The following is a 22068-nucleotide window of genomic DNA, read 5'->3' as shown; positions in this document are numbered from 1 at the left end:
GAGCAAACGGGTCACCTGAGGGAAAGCAACTTCCGTCGCCCATGGACACTCGCAGCATCAGAAGAGATGCAGGTGCGTTGCCGGCCTTTTAAGAGGGAATAGGGTAAATAGGGGAGGGTAGGGATGGGAAGGGAAGGGAATAGGGGAGGGTAGGGAAGGGAATAGGGTAGGGGATTGGGCCGCCGGTAAACTCACTCACTCGGCGAAACACAGCGCAAGCGCTGTTTCACGCCGGTTTTCTGTGAGAACCTGGTATTTCTCCGGTCCGGACGGCCCATTCGTGCCGAAGCATGGCTCTCCCATGTCAAAAAGTTTTTATCCCGGTTAAACGTACGGTTACCACGACAAATAATCTCGGCGCAATTAATTTGCCATCAATGTTTTGTCATTTTAGGCAAATTATTATTCATCACTCCAGATGTCTTTTGGACGCGTAATTTTGATTTTATGTATTCTTTCTTTTTTTTATACAATGCGCTATAAAACGCCATGTTAAATTTTATGAACGCTGTAAGTGACGTCATTAGCCTAAAAGCCGTAAAATGAACAACATCTTTAATTGCGCCTTGAGTATTCGAGAGATATTTCACAAAAGTATGGCTAAATTGATGCATTATTAAAGTTATTCAAAACGCAGAAATGGTTTCTATGTAATACTTTTCGTAATCGTAATACGTTCTAATATTATATTGGTAAGATCAAATTATTATAGAAGTGTAAAGGATAAGAATAAAATTTCATTTATACCTTTCATAATGTTTACGTTAGGTATATTAGTCAATATACCTAACGTATATTGACTAACGCCTCCGTGGTCTAGTGGTATAGAGCGTGGCTCTTGACTCGGAGGTCGTGGGTTCGATTCCCGCGTCGGAAACATCTTATTTCCAAGTTTGGTTAGGACGATGCAGGCTGATCACCTGATTGTCTGACAAGTAAGATGATCCATGCGTCGGATGGGCATGTAAAAAGTCGGTCCTGCGCCCGATCTTTCGCCGGTCGTGTCGGTCTACCGTCCCACTGGGTTATGAGAGTAAAGGAATAGAGAGTGCTCTTGTGTACTGTGCACACACTTGGGCACTATAAAATTACTCCTGCGTAGCTGGTCTGGTTTCAATGAAACCGGCCACCGTCACCGAAACCGGTGTGGGAGCTATTATTATTATTAGTCATTTATCAAATCGTTATCTAACTGTTACCAATATTATGTACGATTTATTTTATTTTATCATATAGTAAGGTATAATTTAAATAGTTATAAACTACGACAGTGTAATATTATTATCTGCAACGCAGTGCGTAAACGCCAGCCTCTACGGCGTAGCATTCGTAGCAGTTCGTAGCACTCCTCTACAGCACATTGCTACGGCAGCGTAGCAAAGTATAACAATATTAAATAATTATACACTTTCCTTGCACTTATTCCACTTTATTTTAATATATTTATTACAAAATTGTTAAATACACGACCGGTTTCGAAAAAATCATCATCAGGTGTACTGCAGGTAATTTTAAATTTTTAAAAAATTTGTAAACAAAAAATGGGTTGTCAGCACCACAAATTTTTCCTACCATGCAGTAAAATTTTTATACCATAAACAATATTTTCTACCAAAAATCACAAATTAAATTTTAAATGTATACCTATAACATTGATAAACTAAAAACAATAATTACTTTAAAAATATCAGCAAATCAATTAAATGTCATATAACCATAAGTAATAATACAATAATAATAACAATTCATAAAAATACGTCAATCTTTAAATAAGTCAATAATGTCAGAAAATAATAAATTGATAAAAAACATGTCATAGTAATGCCAATGTCAGTTTATAAAATCTCTAATAACTAAATTAATTAATGTCAAATGTAAAATAATGTCCTAAAATAAATTTTAAATGTCTTGTAATAGTACCGAATTTGAGAGGCATGTCTGATCATTTAAAAGGTTCCCATATTTCTTGTGTTTGTTTATTTCCAGTGCTTCTAATGCATCCATCTTCCTGCTTTTCGGCAATACATGTAGATATTCGATGTTTTTATCGGGATCGAAGTGATGTCCATTGGTATTTAAGTGTTCGGCAAATGTGGATCTATCCGTTTTCTTCTTCCATGCTGTTAGATGTTCTTTGATTCTTATTTTAAATTTTCTACCTGTTTGGCCTATATATACTCCACTACATGTATCGCAGGTAAGTTTGTATATACCACTGCTGTCTGTGATATTATATTTGTCTTTATTGTTACACAATAAATTCTTAAGGGAACCTGTGGTGTAAAACGCTACCTTTGTATCTTCGCAAAGTATAACCATTTCATTACCATTTCTTGGTAAATTCATGGCGCTTTTTACTAAACTAGAGATCGCTCAATGGTCGAAATTCGACCTTAGTTCTACTACTAGGACTACTACCTACCTATATTTTGTAAAAAATATTGACATTATCAATTTTTTTTCAACTCTTGTCTCCGGGACTTAGCTGATCTCAGACTGGCCGTGTAAGCATTGTCTAATAGTATCTTAGATTCAATAAAAAAACTATTATCCATTTTCAATTTGTCAACTTGTCAACTTGTTGTCAACAGACTTCAACCATAAATAAAAGAGTATAATTCGTATGTATAGGATTGTCACTCAAAAATCTGTCATTTCTCATGTGTGTGAGTTGTAGTGTGTGTAATGTTTTATTTGTTAAAAAAATGTATGAGAAAAGCATAATTTCAAAATAATATTAGTTCGATGCACTCCTTCACCATATTATAAACTATAACTGTGCAAAATTTCATGCACCTACGTTTCCCCATTTTTCGTAAAAAGGGTTACAAAGTTTTTCGTTCGCGTATTAATATTATGATGATGATATACTACATACAAGATTGAAAGGAAGGCTAAAATATTTTTCCTTTAAGATTAAACCCCGATAAGACTCTGGACTTATTTTACATTTTGCCGCCAAAAAGTGTACGTGACATGTAAAAATTTCGAATCTCTTCATTCAGTTTTATTGTAGGCTCGCTCTATTTACCGATAAGCCGAACACTAACAGAACGGCGCAAACGTGTCGATTACGCCCGCCCCGGTATTAGAGTGAAATGTTTTTATAAACTTCACCTGCCGGCACTTTATCGAGCCTCGACGAAACGCTCGAAACATCGAAATAACATTCAATAGAACGATAACTCACATCTACTGTTTATACACAGGGTTTAATAAAAAAAAGGTGATAATACTTTAGGGTATGTATGTGTTCCTTGTAGAGAGTTCGCTGCGAAAGTAGCAGCGCTGAAAGACCAATTTTTTTTTCACTTTTGTATGGGCAAGCGCCCCAGCGTCACGACTCACGAGTTTCCCCATACAAAAATGAATAAAAATTGGTCTTTCAGCGCTGCTATTTTTACAGTGAACTCTCTACAACAAACACGTACACACCCTTAACTATTATTACTTTTGTTACACCCTGTATACGGGCAAGCGCACGAACGTTTTGAATTTCCCCATTCAAAAGTTACAAAATTTTACTCTTTGAGTACTGCTAATTTCACAATGAAATTAGCGGTACTTAGCCATTCGTGCCGAAGCTTAGAGCCATGCTTCGGAACGAATGGGCTGGGTTGACCGGATAAATACCACGGGCTCACAGAAAACCGGCGTGAAACAGCGCTTGCGCTGTGTTTCGCCAAGTGAATGAGTTTACCGGAGGCCCCTACCGGACCCTTCCCTACCGGACCCTTCCCTATTCCCTTCCTTGCCCTCCCCTACCCTATTACCCTATTCCCTCTTAAAAGGCCGGCAATGCACCTGCAGCACTTTTGATGTTGCGAGTGTCCATGGCCGATGGAAGTTGTTTTCCATCAGGTGACCCGTTTGCTCGTTTGCCCCCTTATTCCATAAAAAAACTATGCAAGGGATACCTAAAGTATTACCACTTTGTTTTGTTACACAATGTATAGCTCCATGCAGTTACTGTCACAAACACGTAGTTACAATAACGAAAATTACATAACGGACCCGACTATGACAACTGAAAGTACGCCAGTCTTATCGCGGAAGCATTTTTGACTCAGTTACTCTTCCATACAGTACGAGTATTTCGATGGCTGAAACATAAATTCGAAACAGACAGTGTTATAATATTTGTATTATTAGATTGCTATACTTTTATACACCAACGAGCTTTTGCCCGCGGCTTCGCTCGCGTTTAGAAGTATTATTATATACAAACTTTCATCCCCTATTTGAAGCCCTTGGGGTTGGTATTTATCAAAATCCTTTCTTAGCGGATGCCTACGCCATAACATCTACCTGCATGCCAAATTTCAGCCTGATCTGTCCAGTGGTTTGGGCTGTGCGTTGATAGATCACAATGTCAATTAGTACAGCCCGTGGTATGTTTTTGTTTAAAAAGTTTGAGATAATATTTACGAGATAGAATTGGATCAAGTAAAATAATAGTACTTCTGAGTATAAATTTAGTATTTATAAATAGTTAGCTTCACCGCGAACGATCAATACATCAATTTATTTTCATCTGAGCTCCTAATGACTAAACAATAAACATAGAAATCAAATATGGCTATTACACTAGGTACAACCACAATAAAACTAGATATTAAAAGTATCGTTAAGGACTATTGATACGAGGTTAAAATAGCGGCACCACAGAATGAAAAATCATATTAAAATATAAAATTGTCCGCTGTTGAAATATAAATAACGTCATTTGACCCTTATTACGATGGTATAGAGGCTAGTTTGGCTCGCACTTGGAAATTGAATTGGAAATTAAAATGCCGAAGCGACAGGCGTGACGTGATCGCCCTGAAAGCGTGTTAAATAGAAATCGACAATGACAGGCGACACGTTATGGCCGTTTTATATATATTTTATATCAGCCGTTTAATAAAACAAGCGCCGAAAAGTACACAGACGATACAAGCAAATATTTGGCAATAAAAGACAATTTATACTGTCAAAAACATATTCGGATAAGCATCGAAATATAATGCTAAAGAAGCGTAACGTGAAAATAAGGATTCCGCGAAAAGGCTACCGCAGTAGCCCGTTATTATGGGCTGCTGCAGTAGCTTTTTCACGGGTATGACACTGAGGGCCTATAGACAAGCGGCAAGCAATTATCGTAAGCGCTAACGTATGGGAATGCAAAATGTATGGGATTTGACATTAGTATTCGCTAGCGAAGCGATGACTTATGTCAAATCGCATACATTTTGTTAGCGTTTACGATAATTGCTTGCCACTTGTCTACTAGGGCTGGTATCATTTGAAAAATTCCTTGACTACGACATAAATATGACGTCGTTCGGCGCGCAGATTGTGAAGTGTCATGGAAAACGACCTTGGTGATATCAATCGCAATAGCTATGGCCACATTATGCGCTTTTGTTAGAGAATAGTAAAAGTCTTGAATTATACATTGAGCGATATTTATTCGAGCAGAGTTTCACCTTACATGTCTCGAAGTTAATTACAGAATGAATCAATCAATGCAATATGGCTGGCTTTTATACCATTTTACACAAAAGAAACGAACATCCGTTGACAATTCAAATATAGCAAAATCATAAAGAAATACATTAAAATTAAGAATGGCTAAGAATAAGTTAAGTTCATAATTCTAAATATTAATTAATGTACTTCTCATATTTTAGAAAATATGAGAAGAGGAAGTTATAACGGAAGTAAATAATCCTCCCGCCCATTTATATCTAACTAATTGTCAAAATCAAGTACCTTACTTATATTTAAAATATAATAATCACTTATTAAAATTATATATAGTGACTAACATAATATACTGATTTAAATAAATAAATATAATATCATGTAGCTTGTCCATTGACATCCGCTAACACTTTCGTCTTCAATTTTCGTCATCTTCTTTCATTCAACTTTCGTTTTGACGCATTCAATAATTGAATACGTCAACGAACGTAACGCCAACATTGTCATTTTTGTTTTTTTGGATACGGTCAGATGGCATGCGTCGCGGGCATGCCTGACGTTCGCTGTTGATTGCGCTATAACGCATGCCCGTGACGAACAGAAAAAGGTACAGTGTGGATAAAGCTAACGAAAGATGCACTGAGGGAGTGTCAGTGTTTTGTTGTCTAGTCATTGTAATTTGTGTGCGTTAAACGAATCAAAACAAAAACGCTGCACGTTTCCTTAACATGTTTCGATGTGGTTAAGTTTTACACAATATCAATATCTTGTATTAAAATACGAAATCGATTTTATTTGGTAACAAAAGAGCCAAACAAAAGTTTGTATCTTTTGTCACTAGTCACTACCGGCTGTTGCCAGAGCCAATGTCGGAGTCTTGCTAACAATATTATATTGTATGTCTAATATCGTATCTAACTTGTAGCGTTTATTTATTGTAACTTATCAAAAGTTATATAATAAAGAGGTGAAGTTTGTCTGTTTGCATTTGGGCGTTGTTGTTAATGGAGCAACTTTTAGGGTTCCGTAGTCAACAAGGAACCCATATAGTTTCGGTCTGTCCGTCCGTCTATCTGTCTGTCCGTCTGTCTGTCTGTCCGTCTGTCTGTCCGTCTGTCTGTCCGCAGTTTTTCTCAGAGACTATAAGGCTTACAAAGCTGTAATTCGGCATGAATGTACATCTTAATGACACCGACAAAATGGTATTTAAAATCTTATTTTTTTTGTGGTACCTCCCATATACATCAAGCGGGGGTGATTTATTTTTTCCTCGTCCACCCCACCATGTGGGGTATCGTTGGATTTTTTAAAAATATTATGAGTATTTAAAGACCATTTTCCGATTTAGGGATCCATTTGTGAAATATAAAGTTTTAAAGTGAAAAAAAATCCTAAGAGTCCAGTGTCCCCCCCTTCTACCAGCTTATCTGTTGCTTCTGGAAATGTGAAAAAATTCACGGAGGTATAAATTATTTATGACATTTTGCTGGACACAGCTAGTTTTAGTGCAGGAAAATGTAGGTATGGTTTCCGCGAAACATTTATCTTCTTGTTTGACCGAATCTTTTCACCGATATTTTCAATGTATAATGATTATTATTATTTTATCCTCTATTCCTATAAGTTTGATCCTAATCAAATATTTTAATTATAACTCATCAATTTAATTGTGGGGGAATAATAGAGAGACTGATACGCCTCCATATTTCTATTACTATTAAAGTTATTAATTATTCTAATATACTAAATAAATTATGATTTACTGCGGAACAGATACATTAATTCAGTTGTATACAGTTTGGCTTATCCGCAAACTCGTATTAGAATTAATTAAAATTCATGTCCATGCTATCACAGACGAGTATGAGAGCTCGAGCTGGGATTACACAACCGACATACTATACCAGATGTTTTATACTTGATTTAAGGTATGTTTCACCACTTCCTGATTAGTACCGGATAGGCTATCCACAACTTATCTGACAGATACTCCATACTGTATCTGTCGTATAAGTTGTAGATAGCCTATCCGGCACTTATCGGGAAGTGGTGAAACAGGCCCTTAAAGTATTAATTCCGGATTCAGCGTATTATTCCATTTCGGCTACGGCCAAAAGTCGACCTTCAGAATGACGATGAATAAATAATCGGCCAAGTGCGAGTCGGACTCGTGCACGAAGGGTTCCGCACCGTTATAGAGCAAAAATAGACCAAAAACTGTGTTTTTTTGTATGGGAGCCCCCCTTAAATATTTATTTTATTTAAATATTATTACTATTTATTAAAGTACACATATAATTAAGGCTTTTGTGAAAATTTCAAGTGCCTGCCTGTTGTCATCATTGATACCAAACAAAAAATATTTGGAAAATCACGTTTGTTGTATGGGAGCCCCCCTTAAATATTTAATTTATTTTGTTTTTTCGTATTTGTTGTTATAGCGGCAACAGCAATACATAATCTGTGAAAATTTCAACTGTCTAGCTATTACCGTTCTTGAGTTACAGCCTGGAGACAGACGGACAGACATCGAAGTCTCAGTAATAGGGTCCCGTTTTTATGCTTTGGGTACTGAACCCTAAAAAGCAGGTAACCCGTAAAATAAAGCAAACCCGTAATCTACGATGGTAAGTTGCATAAAATGCGTCAGTTTACGAACATTTACAGTTTTATCAAAATCAGCCCATTCATTTGGAACCCGTTATACGAAAAAAAAAAAGGTAGAGGTTTGTTTGAGACTTTGAGCCTTGGACAAATTAGTCTATGGTGCTTTCAGGTCAATGCTGTTATAATATGGCACTTAAACTACGGTCACCAATCACAGTTCATTCGAAGTTATTCGAACTTTGCTACCCTTATACCAACAAAGTCTACATCACATTAATAAAAGAACATGCTTTTTGAAACTTATAGTACTCGTAATGACGTATTTTAAGGATCTTATTTGAAAAGATAATTCATAGTATGAATGGCCAAAAGCGGACGCTTTAACCAATGTTATCTGTATGTTAGCTTTAGTTTGAGTTATCCATCAGGCTAGTCAATCCGGCTAGGTCTAATATTGAAATTGGCTAAGCACACCGATCAGATCCGGCTAGCGGATCCGGCTATCCGGTACTAAGTGGAATAAACTTCTAATGCGATAACGCGCGCAGTGTAAACCACTTAGCTCCACCTCAAAGGGATTCCATGAAATTTGATCTACGACTCCATTAAGAGGGGCTCAGGCCAGCGACGGCCCAATCATTACAAATCAAGATAAAAAGTCCATCGCACAGTTAAACGATTTTGTTCTTAGTCAACAATTTTATGACTTTTTGTGTTCTAAGCAAATACAGGCTGTAACAAAACTAAGTGATAATACTTTAGGGTGTATAAAAGTAGAAGCGCTGAAGGAGTAACTTTTTTTCACCTTTGTATGGAAAAGTCATGACACGAGGGCGCTTGCCAAATGCCAATACAAATCACAAAAAAAATATCTTTCAGTGCTGCTTCTTTCACAGTGAATATAAAATATAGAGATAAAGGACACATACACACCTTAAAGTATAATCACTTAGTTTTGTTACACTCTGTATATAAGGTGTAGCTTGGTAATGTGTTAAGTAAGCAATCATTATTATTATTATTATTATTATCAGGTTGTTATAATTGCCGACAAAAAAGTGGGATGTTATATAATATGTTTCGCGTTTCTAACTGTCTATCAGTGTCTGCGTGTACTTGTGTCCATCCGAATGGGCTCCGAAAAAATCTCAATATGGAAAACCCGTCGATATCAATTATTATTCGCTACGCCATGCCGCCATGTCCCTTATTTCAAAATTATTGTTTGTAACACAAGCCTCACACAAGTATGCATTATTAATTTTCTTACAGATTTTAGGATCGATAGATGATGCCTGTGTAAAAAAAGTTGTGTAATTTTTTTCTTATATAATATATATATCGAAAATCAGAGAGGGCGTTACAAAAATAATAATAATAATTAATTCACTTATTATGAGATCTGAATGTTTAATTTCATCAAAGCTATTGATTTCTCACTAAAAGCAATAAATTTCGTTTATAAACAACAAAACAATTTCAAATCATTAAAAATACTAAAACTTAAAGAGCAAAATAAATTAAAACTTAAAAGTGAAAAGGAAACAAAGTGATAAAATCATTTTCATTTATTTAAACTGACAGATTGTACTTACAATGTTTATTCACCGCAAATTCACAGTAGAATGAGCTCCACGCTCAGAACACGTCTTTTTATAAGCATCATCCCTACTTGTTTGCCCTACCACAAGTAATTACGTCACTCTTGAAAATCATGTTATCAGAACATTAAATAATTGTAAAATTATTAAATAACGTTAAAATTAATTAGCTTATTTATTTTGTAATTTACCAAAATTCACATTAAATTATTACGAAGTAAATAAAACCGGAAGTAATTAATTCACAACCAAAATACGTCGTAATTTTAGTGACAATGTTTAAAGAAATTATTTAAAAGTTTGATTGGCATGGAAAACTAGTTTTAATTACATTAGAATAATCTTATATTGGCAAACTATGAAATTATCGTTAAATAATAATTTTAATAAATACCCCGGAAGTTAAAATATCTTCCGGGCTTACAATAAATCATAAAACGCATATCAATCGTTCTAATAACGACGTATTACACATTTTAACAATAATTCATGATTATAATCACATTATAATAATTTTTCTAATCATAAAATAAAGAGTCCCAATCAGACAGGAACCTCCGCGGCGACATATATTTATTGTATTTTTCCCGACATCTTTATCCAATATTTAAAGAAAGCAGTACACAATCCAAATTTTACATTATGACATATTCTACTTTGAGCATTAATATTGTAAAAACTTAATTTCGTATAGACTTTCTTCTTAGAGTTATGTCGTAAAGCATTTCTTTCAAGATAGCACAAAAAAATATTTTATGTTACCTTATATTTTAATTTTAGCGTTAAACTTAAAACACTTCTAAGGTGAAGCCAAACAAAAAAAATATGAGTTGTAAGTCGCAGAATTCCGGCTGGCAGAAATTCTGCAATCTGCTGCATTCAGTTTCATACAAAGGTCCTGTTTTATTCACACGAGCGTTATTTTGTGAGTCATGATTTGTATTCAGAAAAGATATTTACGCGACCGAAATTCCGCGACTCACAACTCACAAATTACGCTCGTTTATCTAATCTTTTGTAGTGATGATGATAGTATCTAAACAATTTTTGATCTCTATTCACAAATTTCCAACGAGGGCAGATTACAAAACGAGTAAAATGAGAGGTAGTAATTTCACGAGTTTTGTTACAAAACCACAATTATTTCGTTTTGACTTTACATTGTTATTCCATATAACAATCGTTTATGATACTGTGTTTAAATATAAGAAAAATGTTAAGGGACAATTCATAAAGTACGTCACACTATTGTCATGATTTTTAGACCCCCTCCGGCTCCTCGGTTACAGGTGTCACACAAAATTTAAAATGTGATGTCTGGTTTTAAGTAAAACAAAAAAAAAACAGTGATTTTGTTGTTCCTTTTTGTACGATTTTTTATTAGCTAACACTAATAGCTTTCACACTAATTTCGATGTTGGTAGCCGACGTCGTACTGTAATAGAATTTATCCAAGTATTGCACAAGGACGATGTTTTTACTGTCACAGTTCAGAGGGACGGATGGGCCATCGCGTCTGACAGGAAACCAGGCGCTTGATCGACATTTTTTTAAAATGTTTGCCTGCATTGACATAAACAAACAAGGAGACACAATTTTGAGATTGGTCTAACTGGTGAATATCAATATATAATACAGATATTTTATTATTATACTTACATAATAATTTCCTTAACTCACCCTGCTCACGATTCAATATTAAATCATTGTGAAGTTATTATAACATAGATTGCACAAGTTTACGGCATGTCGAGTCGGTGATTTTATTACATCGAGCACGCCCAACTTAGCTTCCAGCATAATGGTTTGATAGCCGAAGCCGAATGATTATAAAGCCGAAGTTACGATGTTCGACACAACGTAACACAAGTGTTAATAAACATCGCTTATATTAATTCTTAGCTGTAGAAAATCGTCGAAAATGTTCTATTTCACCATCTAAAAACCACGTCGTGACGTATCAAACATATCGAAAAAAATTATTATGATGTGTTTGATACGTCACGACGTGGTTTTTAGGTGGTGTAATGTGTTTGTATGAGGTTTAATTTGTGTAGCAGTTACTTTTTAAACTGTCTGTATAGGCATTTTACCTACATAAAATATTACAAACTAGACTACACCCACAACTCCGTTTCGCCAAAATTCGTTTATCGCGCGGTAACCGTACATTTATCCTGGGATTCAAAATATCCCAATACTGAACTTCAGTGAAATCAGCTCTATGGTTTAGGCGTGAAGATGTAACAGACAGACACCCAGACACACTTTCGCATTTATAATGTTAGTATGAATATGAACTATATAACCAAGTAGCGTAACTTCATTCACGCTGAAATCCATCAATCGTGGCAATTTTCCTGTAATAAAAAGTATCCTAATTCACCGTTTCGAGGATACAGACATTTATTTATAGGAACGAAGCTCTTTGTCGCGCGTTTGGCGTAAAAGAGGCTAGACAGAACGATATTTGACCTCGACACTTTTTATTAGTACCTCCAATCTCCATGGTAGGGGCAGAGGGCGTTGATAGTATTCCTGTGCGTCAACTAGATGGCGTTTTTTGAGAATAAACAGCGATGCGTTGTTAGTATTCCTGGGAGTCAATAGATGGCGTTTTTTAAATATTTTTTTGAGTGTATAATGTATATACTATATAATAATATTATATACAGGTTTTTTTAACATAAGAAATAAATTCGTTCCATTCGGGCAGAGTAGACAGAATGCTAGAGTATGCCGACTTAGAACTGATGTTGAAATTTTTAAATTTGACGTATTATGACGAAAATCGTCGCTAGGGTTGTTAACTTGTTACCTATGAATTTAAAAATATGACATATTCGCTGGACGTGTTCCTCTTTGGTTGTATTGTTGTTTGTGTTTTGGCACATGCGATTAAAATTGTCAAAATCCAATTTTGAAATCTTTATTTTAAATATTTAAAAATAAATTATATCAGCCAGCGCGAGGCACAATCCGTTCATAATCCTAGTGAAACCCGACGAATATGACAGATATTGAAACCTGTCCGTTTCTTTGCAGTCGAACTACTGGTAGTTATGTCTATTGTGATTCGGGTGTCCCTTGACAGCTCTCAAGTTTTTTTTTGTATGGATTTAGAAATAATTATGTAACAAGCAGCGGAAAGGAACATAGGATGTAATAAATTTGTTTTAAAGGGAAACTTACGAACTTGAACTAATATCCTACAAAATTACATTTGAAGCACGCGAATCCAAGTACAATGTAGAGTTTAAATGTATTCTGCTAACAACTTTGGAACGTTCTCTAATAGCTTTAGATGCTAAGATTTGGCTCGGGTAAGCCTTGAAAACTAAAACTGAGAGTGTACAACACATTTCAGTTTTAAGTGTGAAGCAAATGATTTTAGGATGTTAGGAAAAATAAATGGAACATCCATTTATTTTTAAATCAAATTTCTATAAGTATACGTAATTTGATTAAAAGTTATAATTTTCAGTGTACAAGTACCTTACTAATATTATAAAGTGTATGTTAGTGAATATATTGTGTGTGTGTATGTGTGTTTGTTACTTAATAAAAAATACTGAGAAATTTGATCGAAGAAATTTGGTACGATAGTAGTACCTATAAGCTCTCATAGACTACTAATAATCTCGAAATGATACATTATCCTTGGAAATTTTAATGCGAACAAAATCGCGTAAAGTAGCGTATAAAGAATTTCAAACAATAAACAATCTATCGGCTGTCAAATGTGATAAATATTTTCTCTAGTCCATACCAGGTTCAGTTTCAATATCACTTGAAATAAAACACTTTTAATACCTGCACAATCTGTTATCTATTCAATTATTCCTAAAAGCAACCAAAAATAGTACTTGAAATTCCGAGCAATTCCGAAGATTTTAAAATTCCGAACACATAAATTCAATTATTTCGTAGTAAAATATTCAGCCAGCCCGCCATCCTCGCTCGGCCCCCGATAGCTTAATTGTTTAAAAAAATAACGCCCAGAAAATCACTAGTGTTTGCTTTCCGCCGAGCAATCATTATAATTAATTATTTTTGTAATAAAATAGGCTACATTTTGAAATAAAACCTAATAGATAATAAAGGAAGGAATACTTCTAGTATCCCTATTTTGTATATTACCTTTTCGTAGCAATTATTATAATTAAGCATAACGTAGTACTGCTACGAAGAATATTAAATTTATTTCTATACTTTGTTAATTTTGTTCGATGCTAAGTTATTTTTTTTTAATAAATGCATATCATAATATATCTTTCGATAATATACAACTAGCTATTTGACCGAGCTTAGCTCGGTATTCGATGAAAATGACATTTTCTAAAATAGCTTTGTCCACACTGTGCCTTTTTTTGTTCATCAAGGGCATGCGTTATAGCGTGGTCAACATCGCACGTGACGCATCCCCGCGACGCTTTCTTTCCGACGCGGGTGGACTTTGACGCATTCAATTATTTAATATGCCAAACGAAAGTTGAACAAAAAGATGATGACGAAAATTGAATATGAAATTGCATAGTGTGGACATAGCTATTGATTTACACTCAAATCAACACAAGTCAACAATGCGAAGTTTCTAGCAACGTCATATCATTTCAAAACCACGAAATCAATAGTTCGATGGAAATTATATAGGATAGGAAACAAGATGGGGTCGGGCGGTAGATTACAATAGGCACTCATTTGCGGTGTCACAGCTCAGCCGAGCAGAGCTCCACGCATATGACAAATGGCTTTGGACTCCGAACTGCTCGTACAAGGAATTGATTTTACCCAGTATAATGGCATAACTGGATAGGGCTATCAGTGTATATGGTACTTACAGTCGGGCTATGCACGAAAATAAAATAGGAAAATATTTTTTTAAATGTACACAACCTATAGTATAAGACGGAGGAATTTACCAAATGTCAGCAGTCAGTGCATTGCACTAATAATATATTTTGATTTTGCTGAAGTCCTGAAGTCGAACGCGTTTTTCTTGCTAAAATAGATAATTGTAAGATGGTATGTTTATTGTTTAGGTGTATACTTTATCATATTATATCATTTAAACTTTTAAATTGAAGCACGCAAATGAAGATTTGAAGATGTTAAACGTAGATTGCTAATGTACAGCCCCCGTAGACAAGTGGCAAAACGCTAACGCTAACGCTAACGCTAACGCTAGCGCTACAGAATGTATCCAGGATTTGATATTAGTATTCGCTAGCGAAGCTATGAATGATTGACTTATGTCAAATCGCATACATTTTGTAGCGCTAGCGTTAGCGCTTTGCCACTTGTCTACAGGCACAGGCCATCTTTGCTTACCAAAATCATGAAGACTTGAGCGTTTAGAAGCTCACCATTTCAGGCAGCAAAACCATTAAGTTAATTTGGCAACCCTACACACAGTAGTCTAATCAGCGAGAATCACACGGTGCGCTTACACAGCGCGGTGTCTTTCAATCAATCTCTGTCACCACACACCGCCATTTACAACTACGGACCTCAGTACCATATTATTATGAGAGTCTATATTATATACTGATACCATGTCTATATAACAAAGCAATTACCTAATTGCTTTGTTAAAATATGACCTTATTCAATACTAGATGACGCACGCAACTCCGTTGCGCCAAAATTCGTTTATCACGCCGGAACCGTACATTTTTCCGAGATAAAATTATCCTATGTCCTTTCCCGGGACTCAAAGTATCTCCACACTAAATTTCAGCAAAATCAGTTCTGTGATTTAGGCGTGAAGAGGTAACAGACAGATAGACATGGATAATATGTGTAAATATAGTAAAGTACGATAGTTAGTGCGATTCTCTGATTTAAAATATCTAACATATTTTTTCTTTAGGGATATTCTAGAGTGTAGTGTAGAGTGTTTGAGAAAACTATTTCATCAAAAAAATTATATACTAATGGAAGAATATTTTTTCATTTCAAGGGGGTCGAATTATAAAAAAGGTTGAAAAACACTGTTCTAGAGACTACTGTACTGTATAATATATTATGGCACGTTTTGATATATTTTTTAATCTGACTTTTAAATGAATTAAATAAATAAATAAAAATGGGTATCATGATACACTTTTTAAAAGTCGAAAGCTAGAAACTACGTTGCCTACCACCGGTTCGGGAACTACCCCGCCGAGAAGAACCAGCGTAAGAAACTCGCACGGGGCCATCTTTTACTAAAAAAATGGAAAATTACAATTTTAATTAAATTAGAAATACTATGGTCACCTAATGGCTTTTGTTGGCATTTACATCAAAATGAATTAAAACAAAGGATAAACATTCTAGGCACCCTACTAACAGAGATGCTTACGCAGCTGCGCAGCTGTCCGCACTGTCATAAAACGTTACCAATTTGCCAGAAAAAGACAAGCAAATCTTAACTATTCCCTGTACCATTATAAAACTTATTATTTTGTTCCAGAGCCGCCTGATTGGGCGCCGAAGCTGGTGTCGGACCGGTCGTGGTACGGCGTGGGCTCGACGCTCCGGGCCACCTGCGCCGCGCCGCCCTCGCACCCGCCCGCCAATCTCACATTCGCTCTTAACGGTCATGAGGTACTATTGACAACCTGGAGTTTTTCAAGGTTCTGTATTTTAAACTGACCCTCCATATATCATTCCCACCAAGCATTGGCCATGCTGCAATTCTGCATTTCCTGTAAATTTTTTGGCTAGGTTTGACAGTGGCCAACCACGAAAACCCTGTCTAAACGTACCGTTTCGATCAAAGCGGCGAGCGACCGCGACCGACAAAAAATCAAATAAAATGCTACTTATTGACCTAGGTTATAAGTTTCATTTTGCTCTAAGCAGCGACGGCATGGGCACAGACTAATAAATATCGCATCGGTCGTTAGACCAATGTCGGTAGAAAATGAAACCTAAAGAGTTTTTGGCCTCTAATAATTAAGAAGCAGCATTTTCAGCAATGCAATCAAATGCTGCTTCTTAATTATCATATTCCTAAAATTCTATAAAAAGTTTCTTACAACATACCAGTGCTGCGAGAAAAGATGTTTGCCATTATATTAAACTTGACAAACAAGTTAATACAAATACAGCCTTTTATCAATCTCCAGATCGATTTCCTTCTCAATAATAAGCTTATTGAGAAAAATATAATATTTATTCAGCTTCTAAGAAACGTTCATATCAAAGCAATAGATAAGGTCAAACGGATGAAAGCGCCATTTCCACCTAAACAGAATACGGCTATAAAAAGAAACTTCACCAAATACCTTATTGACGAGTAAATAGTCGGCTCGAAAGAAGTAAACACGGGCCCATGTCAAGATGAAACAATAGATTGGAGGCCGACTGCGCGCCCGTTTTTGTCTCCGACCTCGGCGCGCCATTAATCACACACAGCTAGCTACATTAGCTTTTACCGACCCACCCATTTATCTGTCGCATCAGCTATACTATATTATTCCCCACAGGACGCCCTCAACTCCGTTGCGCCAACATTCGTTTATCGCTGGGAAACCGGACATTTTTCTGGGATAAAGTACTCTTTATAGGATTTTTATTTAGGATAGATACTTCCTTTGTCCTTTCCCGGGACTCTGAGGCTCAATTCACACCGTAATGGCAGAGGCGAGGCGAGCAGTTTCAGTGTCATATGATTTTAAACTTTATCTTCATTATTATAATACGTAGTATCGCTTGAGAAATCTACGGCCGCCCGTGGACACTCGTGGCCGCTCGTTACTTCTTGCGGCCGCTGGCGGCGGCGATTTCTCTGCTCGCCTCGCCTCTTCAAAATCAGTTTAGTGGTTTGGGCGTGAAGGTAACAAACAGACAGACAAACTTTCGCGTTTATATTATAATATTTTTTCCAGATCGACATCGAATATTTCGGCCACGAGCTGCCCGAGTGGTTCAAGTGGGATCCGCCGCCGAGACCCGACACCACCACAACGGAGCAAGCGGAGGAAGACTTCAACATATTCCACGAGGACAACAACATCCAGTATCTAGACGAGACGTACATCAACACGCACAGGGACGAGATCAGGCGGCCGTCGAAGGACGTGAAGGCCGAGGATCGGGACTCCGGCAACCGGGAGGTCTCTGTGGGGGAAGTGTCGTTCGTGGTGCGCCACGAGGCGTTCGAGCGAGGCAGCCTTCGGTTGACGTGTATAGCCAGCATATACAACCTGTACGCGGCGCGCGCTGAACTCATCTTCGATATGGAGCAGCCCGAAGTTGCGTCTGTGCTCGGCGTCCGCAATTCCGCACACGGTGAGTGATATTGGAACTGAAGTGTGTCACTGCGCGTATACAATTAGTGCACTAATTTAAAGTCACTTTGAATTAGTGTCTTTTTGATTAAATTTATTTTTATTGAACATTCCAGGTTCTAAATACTTAGTAGTTTCACAAAAATTAAGCTTATTGCAGTTTATTTTATAAAAGTTCCATTACATTACATTACATTTGAAATAGCCTATCTTTATTCGTTATATAAATAATGGTAGGTACTATGTAGGTATTAAGTTTTTGTACATTTTTGTTTGCTACGTTAATAGTAAAGAGTTTTGTTCCAACCTTTTATTTTGTTGATAATAAGTTATCTGCAGTCACTTTTCTGTTGTTAAAAGTGCAAGCGATGAATAACAAAACTCATACCTACTTATAGCTTATTAGTAAAAACTACTTTTTAATACATAATACTTAACTACTTCTACGTTATAATAGTACTCTATTAAGTGGTCGTAAACCACACAATACAATAATGGATGATCTACTTGTTACCTGAAACCTGCAATGCTCCTAGACACAAGTACCATTATAATTAACAAGTAGGGTTTCGTAGTTTACAGCTACAGTTGAACTGAAATCTGAACTTTTAATAGATAAAATAAGCAGTTTTTACCCCATCTCTAATCCAGTAAATGTCATTTTTGTTTGAGTATAATAATATGAAATATTCGATTTTTTCAACTCTGGAATAAAAAAACAGAAAACGTAGTTATATTATTATTAATTTTCTTTTCTAAGAAAACGTGACCAAGTTGTTTGTTCAGCGCCAAGTTTGACAGGGCGTAAATCTATCAGGCTTTCTCAACCTTTTTTCTTAATTTTCTTAGTCTTTTTTATTACAATGCTAATGAAAATTATACAGCATACGAAATTGGAAATTCTGGAACATAGAAACTTTGTCGTACATGATTTCTTTTTATGAGTTCGCCTCATGATTTGGAAAACGAAAAAGTTTGAAAGAAAATGCATTAAGGGGGCGACTAACCCTAAAGTGTCGATTTTATAATTCATTTTTATACTTGAAAAGAAGCCCCGAATTGTTTTATTTTCTAAAATTAGATACTACATTATATTTCCGAGAATCCAATCTGAACAAAAACACAATATCTTAAAATTTTCTCGATAGAAAAAAATCGCAAAGATGTATCTAATTTTCACGAATTTTTCATTTATTGCGATAACCGTGCATTTAACTAAGTTAATATTTTAACACATTGTATAAAATTCTATCATTGAGAGATCGACCTAGCGGATTTTTAAAATGTATATTTATCGAGTTATTGAGAAAAAACTAATTTGGCGATGAATCCGCGTCGTCCTTTTTCACCCGGCATATGAAAGACGGGCGTGAGTGTGAAGAGAGAAGGACGATGTTTGATTTTTTGGGTTAGTCGCCCTCTTAATACCAAGTATTTTTCCAAGTCTGCTTATTTAATAATTTTATAAAAAATATTTGTAACTTTTATCTAAATCGGTAAATGTTGAATTATACTGACTTTTGCATTTATAACGTTACTATTTTTAAATTCATTTCATTCATGTATGTCTGTTTGTTTCAGGCGTAAGCAGTGACCATCTATGTGCAGCAGTGGTACTATTCTTGTATAGAATACGGTAGTTCATTACAATATTTTATGTCATTGTAAATAACTCATTTCGTTGTTTGAAACACTTACTTTCTTAGTCCTTACTGATAAAAATATAAACGTAAAGGTCAAGGTCTGTTGTCTTTGTACTTTAAGAAACTTTTCCAATGTACCAGAAAAAATCATATACAAACAAAGTGTTAGGGATTTGATCGTGGATTTTTAATCTATTGCATAGATTTATCGCGGGCTTTGAGCACAGTGACCGAATCAAAAAATTCTCTAACGAAAAAACCTAACACCCCCACTTCGACCGGCAAACGCGTGCGACTAGACTTATGCTAATTATAATGGCATAAATTGATAAAAAATGCTATGCAAAAGTTTTACCGCGGCAGTCCTCGAGTGCCACACTTTTTTTTATTCCTGGCGTTTCATGTACCTTCCAGTAGTTCTTGGCCAATCACCGTATCCGTTCCGTAATCATAGCCGCTAGAAATAGGCTGAGACAGGCAATAGGCAGACGGGAAAAAGAGCACCAAGACAAAATCCTTAACGGCCTCATTAATAAGAGTCTCTGGTCTTGTGTCTTTGTCTTATACTAAGTACTCACATACGGTTTCGCTCGATCGAGCAATAACGTCGAGCAAAACCCGTGGCTCGGGATTTCGTCCACTCATTCAGCATTGCTCGATAGTTATAATTTAATTCCATCAAGCCGGCTCGATGCGAGTACTTAGCATTTTAGGTTGAAATATCAATTTGACAGACATTAGTTCTGTTTATTTCTTCGTTTATTAATAAGACGGTAAGTGTTTGAAAAAATTTAATTTTCGTAAACATAAGAACTCATTACTGTTGTAGATAAATTGATTTGAGTTGGCGCCTACAACATGCATCAATATGTCATAACAATTAATTAGAAAAAAAATATAAATACTTGGTACAAAAACCTTAACGATAGAGATAACGAAAAAGGATATTGGCGAAAAGTGCAATAGCTTACAGTCTGTCAAAAAAGTCATGAAATTAAAAAGTGGCAACATCGTATTGTCATTCCTTTCAAATCAATCTAAGAAAAAAGGGATGACACTACGATGTTGCCACTTTTTAATTTCATGACGTTTTTGACAGACTGTAAATTGTGAAAAAACGTGACGGTACTTATTACAGTGTTATTATTATATTATTATTATTGTATGCGTGACATGGCAAGTCGCGCGATGCTTGGCACAAGGCTGTTTTGGCGCGTGGACAATTATAACTAATGTTGTTACTTTCAGCTGTGGTTGTTACACACTCTCGCCTTTTTGTCAAAATCATCAAGGCGCCAAAACACTATTGTAGGTCTAGGTATACGTGTAGTAGGCGCCATATTGTTCACATTTACCGACATTTGGGGTCTGATTCACGATGTCAAAGAGCTGGAACTTCCCGTGACATACAATACACTTGCTGTGCCCAAAACAGCGGCACTGGTAGTTTTACGAAGTCAAACGGGAATTGTGAATCATCCCACTGGGCGCCTATGCCCTATACTAATAACTCGAATGTGTTTAATGACATGACAGCCTGCGATCGAAGTGAATTTCCAGGCTGAGAATAGGACCCCTGATTGTACAAACTTGTCTAACATATCTCATTATTCTCATCATAAAGATGTCATTGGTCAAATAGCCAAGTAAACGAATTACGTAAGAATAAAGTAAGCTCATAAAATATTTTTACCATTTTCATTTTAGGAATTCAATGTAATATAGCTATCTAATAACTTTAGCTCTGTTTCTGAAAGTTTTGTGCTATTCTATAAGTTATTTAAAAATAATCTTAATAAAGACTGACCCCTTAGTTAAGAAATTTAAAAATATGAGAATGATACCTAATAATTTAAATTTATTTTTTTGTAATGTTATCATCGTTGATGATGGAATACATTTTCAAAAAGCTTGTAACAAATTTTGGCTTCAAAGAAAGAGTTTAGATCTTTGTTTTAACAAATATTGTATTCATTAAAAATAACCAGCCTAGTCAACAGATTTTTTGACCGGGTTGTACTTATCAAGGCATAAAGAAAGAAAGACCGTTTCTCAAGATCCTCTTCCTACCTTTGTCAAGTTCATTATGAAAGAGAAACAATCTTAGTTATATTTAAATTATAATATTATATGAATAACTTAGGGATAACTCTATAAATTCAAAATCTACGGATGATTTACTAAAAGTAAACTTTTTTTTATGCAATTAGGTAGTTTTCCATTTACGAAAAAATCTACAATTTATTACTATGATTGTATGTTTGTGTAAATAGTAGTATAAGTATTATGATGTAATTGTATAAAATAAAATTTATGAATCAAATACAGAGGCATGCATTCGTTATTTGCATTAACTTAAGTTAAAATCTATTTTAAATACGAGTAGATTACCTACTGATAATTGATTTTATATTTATTTGGTGAATAGATGTCTCTATCTCTACTTAACGAAAATAAAAAACGTTAAAC

The 22068-nt window shown here is 35.5% G+C and overlaps 1 protein-coding gene and 1 long non-coding RNA gene across 2 annotated transcripts in view; both read left to right on the top strand.

Moving 5' to 3' along the window:
- The window catches only part of LOC121731272, a 99664-nt gene extending 79513 nt beyond the window's left edge, over positions 1-20151 (top strand). Inside the window, exons 5-7 of the mRNA XM_042120636.1 lie at positions 16135-16268; positions 17555-17957; positions 19538-20151. Of these exons, the coding sequence (XP_041976570.1) occupies positions 16135-16268; positions 17555-17957; positions 19538-19596 (596 nt within the window). The 3' untranslated portion in view covers positions 19597-20151. The remainder of the gene's footprint in view (positions 1-16134; positions 16269-17554; positions 17958-19537) is intronic.
- Positions 1926-12781, top strand: LOC121731273. The gene is made up of 3 exons (XR_006036203.1): positions 1926-2063; positions 4809-4810; positions 12772-12781. It is a non-coding gene; the product is annotated as an uncharacterized LOC121731273 (long non-coding RNA).
- Positions 20152-22068: the final 1917 nt, after the last annotated feature.

The sequence above is a fragment of the Aricia agestis genome, chromosome 10, assembly GCF_905147365.1.
Source record: "Aricia agestis chromosome 10, ilAriAges1.1, whole genome shotgun sequence".
In the NCBI taxonomy this organism is placed as follows: domain Eukaryota; kingdom Metazoa; phylum Arthropoda; class Insecta; order Lepidoptera; family Lycaenidae; genus Aricia; species Aricia agestis.
Note: the sequence above shows the minus strand (reverse complement) of the source record. Positions and strands in the feature narration are given on the sequence as shown.